Here is an 18,544-nt window from a genome sequence, read left to right as displayed (position 1 = left end):
ATAATAATAATAATAACAGTATATTTACCCAGGGTAGCCATTTCGGTTCCGAAATCTGTTCTCCAAGCGGGCCCTGCTCAGCTAGGCTACCTATTCAGGTGCACACAGCTTTTTGAGGAATCACTTCCTGCCAGTACCCATCTACCTCACCTGGGTCGAGTGCAGCAAACTGTGGATGAATTCCTTGTTGAAGGAAATTACGCCATGGCTGGGATTTGAACCCACGACCCTCTATTTCAAAGTACGGAGGCTAATCCACTTGGCCACAACGCTCCACTCAAGTTATCAAGTAATCACTAGAAATTGCCTATCAAGATCATCATTGCATGCACATTTTGCTGAGTAGAGTGATGAGAAACCAATCAGAATTGTTTTTTTTTTTTTTCAAGTTAGCAATTATCCACTAACCTTTTTGTTAAGGCCTCAGGGGCCTAATTCATAAAAACCCTTTTAAATTTGCCATTATTGTATTTTCCATGGAAATCTTAATTACGATTGTTTGCTGAGCCCTGTTACCATGGTAGTTGCTATAATGGCAAAGTTACAGTAGTTACAATTGTGTATGAAGTGGCTGCAATTTACCATTCTGAACTGGTCTATGTAGCATATCACCAAAGGAGGTGCGATGGCTCAGCCAGTAGAGCAGGGGGTTCGTATTCCGGTGACCTGGGTTCAACTCCTAATAAGTGCGCTAGTGCCCGTTGGTAAGGCATTGAAATCCTCACTACTAGGCCAATGTAGACCTTAAGCAGTCGGTGCCCTGGTTGCTTGCTTACAAGCATTGATGCTTTCTTAGCATTCAGTTAAATAATCAATTCAACCAAAATGTGTTTCCTTATGCCTTCTGTTTATTGTTTGCATGTTTTATTTCTAAAATCTATTATTTCAGGAGCGTACGGTCAGAGCATGTCCCCACTGTTCTTCTTAAAACCATCCTATTGGTGTGGCAGGGAAATCAAGGATTCTAATGACCGGACTGGACTTCTAAGTGTCAATGGTCAAGGGGAGGGTGAGCACAACACCGATGACGTCATGGTTGAGCCAGTTCCAGCTGCTCTCAGAGGGAGAAATGGAATAAGGTAGGCATTATCAAACACAGAAGGAATTGTTATACACAGTCTGAATGTTTTTACATGTCTAAAGCCTAACATTACATGATTACAGCAGTATTATGAAGTAGTTAGGGATATTGTTTCATGTGGGAAAGTTGAAAATTATAAGAAATTATCTAGTTTCTCCCAAAGGTTAGGCATTGAACACTGCATGTGTGAGATAAGAACCAAGATAATTAATTATCCTTGATTTTTTATCCCCATCAGATGAATTTTCTCCCATGTTATTTTACAATACTATGTATGTATTTTGATATTTATTTTTTCGTAGTAATACATGTATGCACATATTTATGTATTTAAATGAATTTACGTGTATGGATTTGTGTTGCTATAAAAGTATTTTGGCACCTTTTATTTGTGTTGTTGTTTCTTAGTGGAATAAATGAATCTTGAAAGCACTTTGTTGGCCCGCACAGTTCTGCTTTCAATCGTTATATTTGAATGTGAAGGTTCTTGAAGAGCAGTCAGAGGACCGTTCCTCATGATAAGATTTATCAATGATTATATCAATCTTTCCCACAACTTTATTTTATCATCGTCACATGATATATATTTTTTTATTTTTCAAGGATTCGCAATGTGAAGAAGACATTCCATGGGAAAGGTGGTAAACCAGATGTCAAAGCAGTTAATGGTATGTCCACTTTGTGTTTGGTCACACATACCTTGCAATCAATTGTAGAGCATATTTTTACAATGGATTACTTTGATTACAGTGTAAAATGAATTTGTGAAAATCCATCCAATGGTCAGTCACGGACCCCAGTGTTCCCTATGTCTTACTCTGTCACCCAATCCTCTGACAAATGTTTTCATCATTAAGAACAACCTTGTTGAAAAAAAGGGAAAAATTTGTGTTATCTTGAAATATGTTACTGCTAGTGAAGACTTCCATAGAGGACGTGTGATAGATTTGTTATGTGTGCAGTAGTCCGCCAATGTCTTTTGATTTAGGTTTAAAAAAAAAAAACTTCCACCATATGGAATCAATGTTAATCGAATGTCATGAATGTAAAGTATATTCATTGGATGACCTTGAAATAACCATATCTTACTCTAAGGTATTTCATTGGACATCTACGAGGGTCAGATCACCTGTCTTCTTGGCCATAATGGAGCTGGCAAGTCTACCCTGATGAACTGCTTGACCGGTATGGTCAAGGCCACGGATGGCCACGCTGTTGCCTATGGACTGGACATGTTTGACCAGTCTGATATGGAGAAGGTCCGTAACATGACCGGAGTGTGCCTCCAGGAGAATACGCTTATAGATCTCCTAACCCCTGAAGAACATCTCAAGTTCTACGCAGGACTTACAGGGATTTCAAAGTCACAGATCCCAGACAAGGTTTGTTGGAATGTTCTATCGCTGTGCTGGCAATCGCTTTATTTTCAATTCCCTCACTATCCTCTGACCTGAAATCATATGTGAATTCAAACTTTAAACCAAACATGAAGATGAAGCCCAAAAAGGAGCAGAAATATATATATATGCAACCCTTTAGCTGGGCATTGTTTAGGGGACAACTCACATTCACACGTCATACTCTTGTAGATATTCTCTGTGTAATGTCTTTAAACATCTTTGTGCAGGTGGAGAAAGCTTTGGAAGAGATTGACCTCAAGAACCAGCGAGCGACCTTTGCTAAGGATCTCAGTGGAGGTCAGAAGCGCAAGCTCTGCGTTGGAATTGCCATCATTGGTAACCCGAAGGTCAGTCATGCAGCTTGATGTGTTATCTCATTGCAGGAATAAGAAACAAAAAAATAGCAATCTCTGATTGTCATGTGTACAATGCTGAGAAAGCTAGCAATTGGAAGGAATTTATTTGAATTTTGAAGGTAGCTTTAATATCATTAAAGGTCAATGATGGTGTAGTTCATCAAGTCAGCTGTGATTCTTTTGAATGTTACGATACTGCAACAAATAACAAGTGTTTAATTTCTTCTTTGTGTTTAATTTCCTCTTTTTTTATTACAGGAAATAATTATACATAAATAAAACAAATAATGATCTTACATAAATCTCTTGAAGTGTCCGATGTAAAATCCCGAAGTGATGATGCTATATCCAAGTAATAATCCAAATGATAAAAATCCCAGTTGACTGGCGAAAATTCACAATGATGGCGATGATGAAACTGATGTTGAAGTCCGATGAATAATAAGAGTCACTGCAACGAGTTGAAATGTCCGTGAAGACGATGTTGATGATGATTAACAGTCAATTTCAGCAATCCATGGGTTGAAGCGTGTTCATTGAACAGGTTGATGATGTTGATGATCTCGATGAGAACTGATAATTTCTCTCTCAAAATAACTGCAAACAGTTCTTTGATGCATAAACTGCTCTGATCTGATCTGGTGAAGTGATCTCATATGATGTGATGGTGTGATGATGTCCTTAAAGAAACTGCAGCTATATATACTAAGTTTCAACTAATCTAGAAGCTTCTAAAAAATGTCACCACCATAGAAGGTTCTAGCACCTTCTTCCAAAAGAACTTTCTCCTTTCAGGAGCAGTCAAAATCCAGAACACTCTTGAATGACCTCATTGAAATCAACAGTGTAAACAAAATACCTAAGCCTATTCATTTCCACTACCAATACAATTCTATTGTTTGGCTTTTCCTTATTCAACAATAAAACTCCTTGGCCTTTAAATAGGCAAGGCCTGCATAATAAAAAGACATTCTTGAATGTTCTTTACAATTCTTGGCTAACCTTAAAGGGAAATAACTAATAGATGAATGTAATTGCTTTTACAATTCTTCTAAAATTATTCTTATATGTAACACCTCCCCCACCGGAGAAAAGAAAGCTTTACCGTAGTAAAGGTTTCTTTAAGATTAATTTTTCTTTTAACTGTTCAAAGTCATCTTGATAAATCATTTACAGTTATCGTGTACAAAGATATAGTACTTAACGAACATGTTAAAATAAATGAACATCAAAGATGTTTTCTTCAAATGACACACTTGGTCAAAATCATGAATAATTTCACTTTTTATACTCTTGATAGAGCATCAGCAATTACATTATTCTTTCCCTTTATGTGTACAATTTTCAAAGGGAATGGTTGGAGCATTAGGCTCCATCTATACAGTCTTTGATTCTTTGTTTTGAATTTCTCCAAAAACACAAGAGGATTGTGATCTGTATAGACTGTAATCTCTCCATTGGTTAGATACACCTCAAACTGCTGAAGGGCTAGTACGAGACTCAGGGCCTCTTTTTCAATAGTTGAGTATTTCTTTTGAAACCGATTGAGTTTCTTAGAGAAGTAGCACACTGGTTTTTCGATGCCTTCTTCATCTTCTTGGAGCAATACTGCTCCTACTCCAACATCACATGCATCAATTGCTACTTTGAATGGCTTTGTGAAGTTTGGAGCTGCCAAAATAGGCTCATTCACCAAAATGGCCTTTAATTTCTCAAATGATCTTTGACATTCGTCAGACCAAACATACTTCACTTTTGCCTTCAGCAGGTTTGTCAGAGGACTAACCACAGTACTGTAATTTGGAACAAATTTCCTGTAGAAGCCACTCATACCTAAGAATCTGAGCAATTCTTTCTTAGTTGTGGGAATTGGGAAGTCTAAGATAGCTTGTATCTTGGCTTCTCTTGGTAGCACTTGCCCTTGACCAACCACATGACCAAGATATGTGACCTTTGCCTTGGCAAATTCACTTTTCATCAGATTCACTACTAGATTGGCTTTGTCCAGCCTTTCAAACAGTGCTCGCAAATGATTCAGATGATCATTCCAAGTATCACTGTATACTAGGATGTCGTCTATGTATACGACACAATTGTCAAGTCCGGCAATCACTTGATTTGTCAACCTTTGGAAGGTTGCTGGTGCATTTTTCATTCCAAAAGGCATGACTTTGCATTGAAACAAGCCTTCAGGTGTGACAAAGGCTGATATCTCTTTGGCTCGGTCAGTCAGTGGCACTTGCCAATATCCTTTAAGCAAGTCTATCTTTGTGATATAGGCAGAATTTCCAACCCTATCAATACAATCTTCTAACCTAGGAATTGGATACGAGTCAGTCTTAGTTACTGCATTTACCTTTCGGTAATCAATGCAAAATCTCTGAGAGCCATCTGGCTTTGGAACCATTACAATGGGAGAACTCCAACTACTCTGACTCGGTTCGATTATGTCATTATCTAACATAAACTGTATTTCCTTATTCACCATTTCCAACTTGCTTGGATTGAGCCTATAAGGATTCTGTTTGATAGGTCTTACATCACCTATGTCTACGTCATGTACAGTTAAAGGTGTACGACCTGGTTTGTCTTTACATACATTCTCATATTCTCTTAACAGGCCAGATATATCATTTCTTTGATCTTCAGGCAGGTGTTTTAATGCCTCATCCATGTTTCCTAACATCTCTGAGTTAGATAACTTTATACCACATGGTTCGTTCTTGGATACATCTGTATAAGACAATTCATTATCTGTCTTTCCATAACATTCTTCTTCATGTACATTTACATGTTTTTCTTCTTCTTTGACCTGTGTTGTACCTATTGGCTGACTAGCCTCTCGCTCAAAGTATTCTTTCAACATGTTTACATGACAAACTCTTTGAGACTTTCTTCGATCAGGGGTACTGATCACATAGTTGACATCATTCAATTTCTTTTTGACTATGTAGGGACCACTAAACCTAGCTTTCAAGGGCTCACCTTGCAAAGGCAACAACACTAATACTTTGTCTCCAGGCTTGAAACTTCGCTCTTTTGCATTTTTGTCAGCATGAGCTTTCATTTTTCCCTGCGACTCTTTCAAGTGTTCCTTAGCCACATCACAAGCTTTTGAGAGCCTTTCTCTAAACTTTGACACATAGTCTAGAAGGTTTACATCATCATTCTGAACCATAAACCTCTCTTTGATAAGCTTTAGAGGACCCCTAACCTCATGACCATAGACCAATTCAAATGGACTGAAACCTGTGGACTCATTCGGGGAATCCCTGGTTGCAAACAGTAGGAATGAGATCCCTTTATCCCAGTCATCGGGATAGTCTTCACAATAAGCCCTAATCATGGTCTTCAAAGTCTGATGATAGCGTTCTAACGCTCCTTGGGACTGTGGGTGATAAGCAGAGGACTTGATCTGCTTTATTCCCAACTCCTTCATAACTTGCTGAAATATTCCTGACATGAAATTTGACCCTTGATCAGATTGAATTTCCTTCGGCAGACCGTACCTAGTGAAAAACTGCACTAACGCCTGCACCACTGTCTTTGCAGTGATACTTCTCAAAGGTATCGCCTCTGGAAACCGTGTAGACAAGTCCATAATCGTCAGGAGAAATCTGTGACCCGACCTAGTTCTGGGTAAGGGTCCGACACAATCAACAAGAACCCTAGTAAAAGGTTCATCAAATGCAGGAATGGGTATCAATGGAGCAGGCTTGATAGAAGGCTGTGCCTTACCAATAATCTGACATGTGTGACATGTCTTACAGAAATGCACAACATCTTTGTGCATCTTAGGCCAATAGAAATGCCTCATAATTCTATCTTCTGTCTTCCGAATACCGACATGACCTGCCATAGGTAACTCATGAGCCATTTTCAGAATATCTGTGCGGTAACAAGGAGGAACTACAACCTGGTGAATTATACACCAATCTTCATCAGCTGGTCTCCGGGGAGGTCTCCATTTCCTCATCAAAATGTCATCTTTGACATAAAAGCACTCAGGAACCTTATCAGCCTCAGCCTCAGAACATGCTTTCTGTGACAAGCTTTTTAATTCTGGGTCTGCCTGTTGTGCCTGTACAAGGGAGGATTTACTAAACAAACTATCATTGTTAGCAACAGAGCCTTCAACACTATCCCCATTCAAATCCTTAAAAAAGGTTTCAGCTAACCAGACATCAGTACTCTCCTCTACATCAGCAGATTCCGCATCATCTTTTTCAGCTCTACGAGTCTGAGACCTAGTAACAACACAATCCGGGAAAATCCCTGGAAATTCTTCCTGCAACAATTCAGTTTCAGCTACCTCAACGGGCTTTTCCGAAACCACTGGAGATGCAACAACTTTATCTCCAGCCAAGTCGTTACCTAACAAGAAATCAACACCTTTCATGGGTAATTCTGGAACGACACCAACAGTCACAGGACCACTAACTAGGTCACACTTTAAGTCGACCTTATGCAAAGGAACCGACATGAAATTTGGGCCAATACCTTGAACTAAGACGTTGGCATTCTCTGAACTCTCCGGAGGAAGAGCCGAATCCCCTGGCACCATCAGGGACTGTGCAGCCCCTGTATCCCTAAGGATCACCACTGACCTACCAGCAGCACCAGTCGAACAAGGGGATACTTCACCATCATGCAAAAAACTTCTAAAAGTTTCATCAACCTGTTTGACTTTATCAGCAAATACCAGAGAAACACTCTCAACATCTCGATTGGGCTCTGATGGAACAAACTCCATCGAGGGAACACTTGTTTGCTTGACAAAACCCATGTCTTTCTTAGTTTTGGTTGGCATTCCAACCAATTTCCAACATGATTCTTTCAAATGTCCCGATTTATGACAATGAGTACAAATTTTGGAACTACGACTCTCAGACCGTTTGGTTGATTCTGTGCCCCCACTAGCCTGATCCTTATTAGCGTCTTTGTCCTTGCTTGCATATTTTCCCTCACTAGGTTTATTGTGGGATTCAAATGACCCTTTACCTTTCTTTTTCCAATAATTCTTGAAAGGAGGCCTATCTCCACTACCTTTATGTGTGACCTCAAATTCATCAGCTACTATGGCTGCTTTACTGACTTCAGTAACTCTATGGTCATCTAAGTGAGATTTAATGCCAAAAGGAAGACTCTTTTTGAATTCTTCTAGGAGGACAACTTCCCTAAGGTGAACAAAATCTTTGTCAACTTTCAGTGATCTGTACCACTTATCGAACATCATCTCTTGTTCCCTAGCAAATTCAACATAAGTCTGGCCTGATTGTCTTTGCATGTTCCTAAATTTATGTCTGTACGCTTCTGGTACCAACTCATATGCATTGAGAATTGTTTCTTTTACTGTAGCATAGTCACATGATTGCGTTTCAGAGAGTGAAGAATAGACTTTTGCAGCCTTTCCAACAAAAACACTTTGGAGGAGAAGAGTCCAGTATTCCTCGGGCCAATTCAGTCTCTTGGCCACTTTTTCAAATGACACAAAATATGTATCAACTCCCTCTTCATCAAATTTTGGCACAAGGCGAATATTTTTCGCCACATCAAAGTCTTGGGGAGATTTATCTTGAGTAGAGTTAGTATTTGCATGAGCTAACTCCATTTCTTTCAATTTCAACTGGTACTCTAATCTCATTTTCTCCATTTCTATTTCCTTTTTAAGGTTGATTTTCTCTTTTTCTAATTCAATGTTTGCCAGTTGGATCCGAGCATCATCTGACATAATAACAGAAGTTTCAGACTCCTCTGTAAGCTTCATGTGACTCGCTAACAAGTCAATTATCTCTGCCTTCTTTAAACCTGGGGCTAGAGATACACCCAAATGATCACAAATTGTTATCAAATCATCTTTCTTCAGTGACTTCAAATGATCATATGACAATTCTGTCATTGCAAGAAATTCTTCAACATCAAATGTAGCCATAGTGAATATACACAAATACAAGCACGTAATAACACAGTACAGTATATTCTAGAACTTTCCAAAATGTTTCCAATTCAAATTGGCTTTTGTTTCCTGAAAAACTGGTTTTCGTTTCAAATTGCCTTGGCTTGTACAAATTTGGTTTTCGTTTCCCGGACAACTGGTTTTAGTTTCAAATTGGCTTATACAAATTGGTTTTTGTTTCCCGGACAAGCCCCCAAAATTATTTGTTACGATACTGCAACAAATAACAAGTGTTTAATTTCTTCTTTGTGTTTAATTTCCTCTTTTTTTATTACAGGAAATAATTATACATAAATAAAACAAATAATGATCTTACATAAATCTCTTGAAGTGTCCGATGTAAAATCCCGAAGTGATGATGCTATATCCAAGTAATAATCCAAATGATAAAAATCCCAGTTGACTGGCGAAAATTCACAATGATGGCGATGATGAAACTGATGTTGAAGTCCGATGAATAATAAGAGTCACTGCAACGAGTTGAAATGTCCGTGAAGACGATGTTGATGATGATTAACAGTCAATTTCAGCAATCCATGGGTTGAAGCGTGTTCATTGAACAGGTTGATGATGTTGATGATCTCGATGAGAACTGATAATTTCTCTCTCAAAATAACTGCAAACAGTTCATTGATGCATAAACTGCTCTGATCTGATCTGGTGAAGTGATCTCATATGATGTGATGGTGTGATGATGTCCTTAAAGAAACTGCAGCTATATATACTAAGTTTCAACTAATCTAGAAGCTTCTAAAAAATGTCACCACCATAGAAGGTTCTAGCACCTTCTTCCAAAAGAACTTTCTCCTTTCAGGAGCAGTCAAAATCCAGAACACTCTTGAATGACCTCATTGAAATCAACAGTGTAAACAAAATACCTAAGCCTATTCATTTCCACTACCAATACAATTCTATTGTTTGGCTTTTCCTTATTCAACAATAAAACTCCTTGGCCTTTAAATAGGCAAGGCCTGCATAATAAAAAGACATTCTGGAATGTTCTTTACAATTCTTGGCTATCCTTAAAGGGAAATAACTAATAGATGAATGTAATTGCTTTTACAATTCTTCTAAAATTATTCTTATATGTAACATGAATTATTCTTACCAGTGGCGTACCTAGGATTTTCCACAGGGGGGGGGGGCAAAAATATCCGCCAAAAAATTTGACAAGCAAACAAACAAACAAAAAAATGTCTTCAATCACAAATAAAGGATTTTGTACCAGAAAAAAAATTGACAAGCAAAAAAAAGGCCTTCAAGCCTACGTCGGGGGGGGGGGGGGCAATAAAGGTCTTTAAGCTCGTCAGGGGGATGGCAAAAAAGGTCTTTCAAGCTCGTCAGGGGGGCAGGCAGGATACGTCCTTTGCATGGGTTGTGGCTCATCGGGGGGGGGGGGGGCAGACTGCCCCCCACCCCCCCTCCCCGCTAGTGTACGCTAGTGATTCTTTCCCAATGTTATTCTTATCCAAAATGATGATTTAACAGCATTTCTCAGCCATGTTCTGTAGCTTTTTGCTTGCACAATAATCAATATGAGTTGTTAAAATGGAAGCAATGGTATCCTTCTGGCTTTGTTTGTTACATAATAGTGTCCTATGAATAAGGATATTTGTTGATAAGTCTTTTGACAATTTTATTTTGGCATATCATCCAAATGTTAAATTTAGTGAGAGAAATGAGACAGAGTGATGTTTCCTAAAGCTTTTTTGTACATTACGCACAAATTAAAGGAGAATGAAACCATTGGAACAAGATAGCTTGTGTGAAAACAGAAAAATCAAAGAAACAGATCAACAAAAGTTTGAGAAAAATCGGACAAATAATGAGAAAGTTATGAGCATTTGAATATTGCGATCACTAATGCTATGGACATAGCAAATTGGCAATGCGACAAAGATGTGTGATGTCACTTGTGAACAACTCTCCCCATTACTTTAGTATATATTTCACTTGAATTGCCTCTTTTATCACATCTATCCATAGATCATGTGTTCTTTCTCCATGAGGGCATGTAATACATACTTTTTAAGAATACATCATGGATAAAGAGTTTGTATCATCATAAGAAAAAGCAAAAAGAGACATTTTGAGGGTATTTTATAGTCCACCATAGGGAAAGTTGTTCATCAGTGACATCACACATCCTTGTCGCATTGCCAATGGGAGGATCTCCATAGCATTAGTGATTGCAATATTCAAATGCTCATAACTTTCTCATTATTTGTCCGATTTTTCTCAAACTTTCTTTATTCTTATTTTTTTATTTTTCTGTTTCTACACAAGCCTATTTGTTCCAAAGGTTACATTCCCCTTTAATGTGCAAATGTTGGCCATTTTTGTGCAAAATAATATATACTAAAAATTCCCCAAATCTTTAAATATCTGTGAACTGCGAACTGTTTAGTATTCTCTTCAAACTTTAAACAGTAACAAACTTTGCAATGAAATGCTTGTTAACAACAAATAAAAGAATCTTAAAAGATTAGATTCCAGCTTGGACTGATGGGATTACAAATTATCAAGAATCTGATCTAGCATAAGAAAGGGTTAACAGATACGCATACGATCATGGATTCGTAAAGGACAACTTTATGAATGACCACTGGGTGTTTTTTTTCATGGTAGATCCTCTTTCTAGATGAGCCTAGCAGTGGAATGGACCCATACTCAAGACGAAAGATGTGGTCTCTTCTGAAGAAACAAAGAGAAGGAAGAGTGACCCTACTCACCACACACTTTATGGATGAAGCTGATATATTAGCAGGTAGGTAAACATGAGCTAGGAATGTGATGGATAATGCAATTTACATTGCATTGTGATGTGATGGATAATGCAATTTACAAAAGGTCTGCAGAACCCTGCTATAAAAGGGGCTTAAAGCGTATTTATACAGTGCCTTTCCCCACATTCCCCATTTCTGTATTTGGTATGATGAAGTAGGAAGATAAGCTGTTTTACAGGGAAGATTTCGGGGGAAAAGATGTGATGGAAAGATATAGCACTTTTGGATAGATGCCTCATGTAATTTTTTTGCACCTTTTTTTAATAATGTTTTTATAAAATCAACAAACAAACCACTGAAAATTTGATAAAATTGGACTAGGAATAACAAAGTTATGGCATATTAAAGATTTGCATTATTCCGATGAAACAGGTTTATTCAAATTTGTTTCTACTAAGAACTGAAAAAAATTGGATTAACAACTGATTAAGTGCATTAGATATTCATTGCTGCATTTATTTCATTATGAAGGAGACACATTATTCACCCATGTATGAACAAAAATGAAACAATTATGATTTCATGTAATAACACAAGAAAAAGGAAAGTGGGGATGTGACATCATCAGCCCTCCTAATGAATATTCATGAAATGATGTGCATATAACTATTTTCCCAAAATATTGCTGGACTTTAAAATTAAAAAACTTCGTTATTTTTTATCGGATTTTGATGAAATTTTCAGCCCAGAGTACCCCTTTAGTGGATGATAGGTTATTCAAAAAAAAATTGAAAGAATTTTTGTGAGTACAGACGTGAAATAGCATACATGGGAAAGATGAATTATAATCTATCTACAGTTCATGGGGATTATGGAGAAGGAGATGGAGGGAGAGGAAGAGAAAGAGGGCAGTAAGATTTGAATAAATTTGATAAAGTGTGTTTTGTCCCCTTTCTATTGGCTCTTTTCAGATCGGAAAGCAATCATCTCTAAAGGACAGTTAAAATGTTATGGTTCATCCTTGTTCCTGAAAAATAAATTTGGTGTTGGATATCGTCTTGGGTAAGTTAACTCTGTCTTTTGTTTGATATATGTATCAATTCAACTCTCCAAGGAAAATTGAAATGTGAGTTGATACAAGATCAGTTGTGTGACTTCCCACGAAGGTTATACAAAACCTATAAGGCTGGATCGCCAAAACATAGTAAACACAACATTAATAACAATATTAATAAAACACAAAATCTATCTATCAGTAATAATTTGTTAGCACATTCTTTAATTTTTTTTTGTCAAAAGTAAATATGAAAAGAGAAGGAATGTGCAGAAAAAGAAGAAGTTCATTTACAATACAGAGATACAAATAATAATGATATTAGATAGTGTAAATTAAAGGAGCATAACAGATAAAGAGTTGCAGAAGAGGGAAAGCATATGAAAGAAAGTGTAAAATGGATTATTTTCGAAATAGGAGATAAGTGCATAAAAACAAGTGACTATTAAAGGGGAATCCAGCCTTGGCCATAAAATGTTATGTTCGGAAGGAGAAAAATAAATTAAACAGAATGGTGAAAGTTTGAAAGAAATCGGACAAGCAATGAGAAAGTTATAGCTGCTTTAAAATTGAGATCACTAATACTATGTAGATTTCAAATTGGCAACTGTGTAAGTAAATTATGACCACATGACGAAAACATCCCATTAGAAACAGCACACCAGATTTTCACACTGTTACTGAATATTTAATCCTGTAATCCTAAGACTCTTGACCTTAATACAATTACCACTAATACACCTCTTCTATTGTGTTTCTGGTAATACTATAATCCCCTCCAAGTAGAGTACTAAGACAGACAGTTATATGCAAATCAACTTGTGATTTGGGGGCCTGTGCATACAATCATTCCCTGTGTGTTATCAATAAGTTTTCTTAATCGGTGAAATAAAATGAACTACATAATGTATACCTTCTATTTATCATCATTATCAACCAATAGAGCTATTTACACGATTGACCCCTAATAGTTTACCCTCTTCCCTCTTCTATATTTAGTTCATGCATATATATATATATGGATTCTATATCTTCAAGAATATATTTTCCTTAAATACTTTATACAGTGAATGTGATGATAACAAACATCTGGACATAAGCAAAATACTTTTAGTTTCATATTTAACAGTAAACATGCATTGTGTGTATTCATCAGGGGCCACGGAAGTGGGGGCGGGGGGGGGGGATTTTTTTCCAAAACCGTGTACAAAAACGTAAAAAATGATCATAGGATTGTAGATTTTTTTTGTATGGTCTCCCCCCCCCCCCACTTTGAAACCGTTCATAATAATAAGTTATAGTATTTATGAGGCCTGGTATGAGGCACATTAACTTTGCTTATTCAATGGTGCAATAATTATATATGCAAGTACAGTTATACTTCACATTTATTATTCATACATGTAGTTATAATAAACTGTGGTCCTATACTAAAGTAAATGTAATTGTAAACAAAACTAACTGAAATGACATTTAGCACCCTCATCCTTCCAGTTCAGAAGTGAAGGTCATAAAATAAACTTATTCACCAGAGATGTGTATAATACTTTGATCAACAAGGACGAGCAGATACAAAGCTTGCCGTTTCTAGAGGGCATTTAGAGCACAAGGAATCATAGCTGCAAATTCGGACTTTTCCGTTCCAAGGCATAGCATTTTTGTCATTTTGAGAAAAAACAAAGAAATCCAATTCAAAGCATATTGGTTTGTTCTTTTCGTAAAAAAAAAAGAAGAAAGAATCCGCTCCAAAGCTTCGCATATTTTCTGTTACGCCGTTCCGGTCGCATATATCTGCTACAATGAGCCGGCATTTTGGTGAAAAGCGGCCGCGGAGCGCTGCCCGAATATCCCCTCTGCGCTTGCGCACCCCGCGACCGTGCCGCCGGGTGCTCGAAACAGTCTTGGAATTGATCATTTAAAGAGTAGAACAGTTTGAATATATGATTTTGACTGATGAAGAATAATCAGATAAACATCACAAAACATTGAAAATTCAATCATGCTACATGTACATCTAGCTGTTAAAAGCTAGGCCCAACAGTAACGAATTAAATAAGGCCTTGTAAATGTATTATTTTCCAAACTATGGCGGGAGTCGATCGAGACTTGCGCAATAATCGCGATCGCGAGCGAGCATTCGTGCTCCATATCGCATCTACTGCATATTAGTATTGAATCAGACCCTATATTCCTTTTTAAAAAAATAGCTAAACCCAATAAGCCGATCGTAAATAAATGTACAATATTTATATATCGATATATATATTTATAACATTATCAAATATATTTCAAGTTAATATAAGAAGAAAATCTTTACAAAATTTAGAATAATTTGTAATATAGAGGCTCCAAAATCGACGAGAGGGATTTCCCTGAGAACAGTATTGAGGTCAAGGAAGTGTGCTAATTGGATAACAAAAGCTGGGAATTCCATGAGAATAGTCTTTACAAAGACCGTCTTTTCATGTCGCCGATTTACTATGATGTGTTGATCGGTTGCGGGTGGTGTGGGTGCGGGGTGCCCTGGACGGGGTTCTCGGAGGAAAAAAGGCAATACAGAATAAAAGTATATATATATATATATATATACATATATCTATATCAAGGGGAAAAAAACACCAAGGAAATTCTCCGCGTTTAATTCGACAACGAATACAACAAGAAATAGTTTTACAACATATAAGTTTTTAAGAATCGAGTAGGGCCTGCTCTTCCACCAATCTAATCTTGCTATATTGGCTAAAAAGACAACAAACACAGATGAACTTTCATGATCGCATATTGTAATTGGCTGTCGAAACTCTTTTATCCGGTTTTGCCTCTAATGACCGAACTTCCCGTGAAAATGTTGATGTATGAATAAACACTAGCATTTCCCTGTATTTCAATGTTCTCTCTGTAGCACCATGAGCATTTATAGTGGAATGGGTTCATAGTATAACAAAGATAAAAACATATCCCGAAAATTCAGCACCTTCCATGCCCCATGTTTCCATGTTTCAAATATAAAAGATTTGCTAAAGCTTCTTAAAATGATCCCTGCATGTTGGCATGAAAAATTATATTTCCAGCCCCTTAGGCCTAAGGGTTTGTTACAAATCAATTTGAGAGAGATATAGGTCTAAAATTCTAAAATGCAAATGGGCGAAGCCAAAATGAAGAAATAATAAAACATTATCAAATCAACGTACAAGAAACCCACACATACACGAAACAAAAAAGTGTGCATGCCAAAGGGTAAAACAAAAAGGAAAGCATAAACAAAAAGAAAGTGTGCAGAAAAAAAGAATAGTAAAAACTTTATTTTATAGCACTTGGAATACTGCATTGAAATATATATAGGGCCGACATAATATGTTTATTTTTCCTATGTGGTAGATTTTTTTTGGGGGGGGGGCGGGCTTCAGCATTTTTTTTTTTGGGGGGGGCTTCACACTCCTTAGAGCCGACCCCCCCCCCGGAACCGCGCCTGCATGTTGGCATGCAATGCTTGGAAGCATATTCAATTCTTTTATTGTGAGTTTGCTTTTTTGTCATTATTTTTTTCTTAGAGGGGGGGGGGGGGAATATCCTATCATATCCTCAAGTTTAAAAGTTCACATCATTTACCGGATAGCAAACATGTTCTCGCAATTGCTGTTTTTATTTATCATATTCATTTATTCGGTTTAAAACAAAATCTTTTCCGCTAGTGGAGTGTAAAAAAAATGTGGAATCTCTGTTGATTAATACATTTTAAAATACCACAGCTTCAGTTCACTTTTTCCAATTTATTTTTCTTAAAACCCGAATGAGAACCGACTCTAGCAACTTGCGGGTCTGCGTAGAATTAACTACAACTCAGGTCTAACACCAAGTTCAGCTTCTCGTCTGCTGGGCTTGTCATGATAGATGACTGTGTACGCTACTCGGGTTTAACACACCAAATTCAGCCACTCGTCTGCTGGTGGGTTTATCAATGATAAGTGATTGTGTGGGCTAGCGCTTGTATGTCAGCGTTTAAATAACATGACAGGTTTTGGTCCTAAAACCTTTTCTTTTATCCAATGATGTTGAATTCCTATCGTAATTTTTCCCATGCATGTGAAACTATGATTACCCTTGTTTTAAATTGATATACATTGCCGACAAGCATTCATATTCAATTCTTCTTTATTGTGAGTTTGCTTCTTTTTTTTTTTTTGGGGGGGGGGTTAAGAATATCCCATATCCGACAAGTTCAAGACTACATACTTTTTACTTTTAAGTATTTCGATTGACATTTTCCTGTTCAGTTTCATACTAATTGTAATTTTTACTTTTGTTCACATGATTTATCAGAATATTTTCTCGGAAATGTGACTGTTTTTATTTATTTCATTCATTTATTTTCGTTTCAAATAAATAATTGTTTAAATCGTTTCTTCCGCTAGTGGAGTGCAAAAATTAAAATCTGGAATCTCCGTTGTTCACTTGAAAATACCCAAGATTCAGTTCATTGTTTTCAAGTTATTCTTCTTAAAATCTCTATGAGAACCGACTCTAGCAACTTGCTGGTCTGCGTATAATAGACTACAACTTGGGTCGAACTTACCAAATTCAGCCTCTCGTCTGCTGGGCTTATCATGATAGATGACTGTGTAGGCTAACTCGGGTTTAACACACCAAATTCAGCCTCTCGTCTGCTTGGCTTATATGGGCTAGCGCTTGTATGACAGCGTTTTAAAAACATGACAGGTCTTGGTCCTAAAACCATTCCTTTTATCCAAAGATATTAAATTCCTAACGTAATTTTTCCCATGAATGTGAAACTATGATTACCCTTGTTTTAAAGTGATATACATTGCCGACAAGCATTCATATTCAATTCTTCTTTATTGTGAGTTTGCTTCTTTTTTTTTTTGGGGGGGGGGTAAGAATACCCCATATCCGACAAGTTCAAGACTACATACTTTTTACTTTTAAGTATTTTGATTGACATTTTCCTGTTCAGTTTCATGTTAATTGTAATTTTTACTTTTGTTCACATGATTTACCAGAATATTTCCTCGGAAATGTCGCTGTTTTTATTTATTTCATTCATTTATTTTCGTTTAAAATAAATGTTTAAATCGTTTCTTCCGCTAGTAAAGTGCAAAAATTAAAATCTGGAATCTCCGTTGTTCACTTGAAAATACCCAAGATTCAGTTCATTGTTTTCAAGTTATTCTTCTTAAAATCTCTATGAGAACCGACTCTAGCAACTTGCGGGTCTGCGTAGAATAGACTACAACTCGGGTCTAAAACACCAAATTCAGCCTCTCGTCTGCTGGGCTTATCATGATAGATGACTGTGTAGGCTAACTCGGGTTTAACACACCAAATTCAGCCTCTCGTCTGCTTGGCTTATATGGGCTAGCGCTTGTATATCAGCGTTTTAAAAACATGACAGGTTTTTGGTCCTAAAACCATTCCTTTTATCCAATGATGTTAATTTCCTATCGTAATTTTTCCCTTGCAAGTGAAACTATGATTACCCTTGTTTTAAATTGATATACATTGCCGACAAGCATTCATATTCAATTATTTTTTATTGTGAGTTTGCTTTTTTTTTTTTTTTGGGGGGGGGGTAAGAATATATCCGACGATTATTTACTTCAAAGTATTTCGATTGACATTTTCCTGTTCAGTTTCATACTAATTGTAATTGTTACTTTTGTTCACATGATTTATCAGAATATTTTCTCGGAAATGTGGCTGTTTTTATTTATTTCATTCATTTATTTTCGTTTAAAATGAATTATTGTTTCAATTGTTTCTTCCGCTAGTGGAGTGCAAAAAAATAAAATCTGGAATCTCCGTTGTTCACTTGAAAATACCCAAGATTCAGTTCATTGCTTTCAAGTTATTCTTCTTAAAATCTCCATGAGAACCGACTCTAGCAACTTGCGGGTCTGCGTATAATAGACTACAACTCGGGTCTAACTCACCAGATTCAGCCTCTCGTGTGCTG

The 18,544-nt window shown here is 36.9% G+C and overlaps 1 protein-coding gene across 6 annotated transcripts in view; it reads left to right on the top strand.

The window, feature by feature from the left end:
* Nucleotides 1-18,544, top strand: part of LOC121422275 (cholesterol transporter ABCA5-like) — an 80,986-nt gene that overhangs the window by 20,929 nt on the left and 41,513 nt on the right. For all 6 annotated transcript variants that reach the window (XM_041617196.1, XM_041617195.1, XM_041617193.1 and 3 more), the window contains 6 exons: nucleotides 890-1,079; nucleotides 1,685-1,749; nucleotides 2,177-2,463; nucleotides 2,709-2,828; nucleotides 11,422-11,560; nucleotides 12,491-12,581. In XM_041617196.1, coding sequence (XP_041473130.1) covers nucleotides 890-1,079; nucleotides 1,685-1,749; nucleotides 2,177-2,463; nucleotides 2,709-2,828; nucleotides 11,422-11,560; nucleotides 12,491-12,581 — 892 coding nt within the window. The remainder of the gene's footprint in view (nucleotides 1-889; nucleotides 1,080-1,684; nucleotides 1,750-2,176; nucleotides 2,464-2,708; nucleotides 2,829-11,421; nucleotides 11,561-12,490; nucleotides 12,582-18,544) is intronic.

This window comes from Lytechinus variegatus, chromosome 10 (genome assembly GCF_018143015.1).
Source record: "Lytechinus variegatus isolate NC3 chromosome 10, Lvar_3.0, whole genome shotgun sequence".
Taxonomy (NCBI): Eukaryota; Metazoa; Echinodermata; class Echinoidea; order Temnopleuroida; family Toxopneustidae; genus Lytechinus; species Lytechinus variegatus.
Note: the sequence above shows the minus strand (reverse complement) of the source record. Positions and strands in the feature narration are given on the sequence as shown.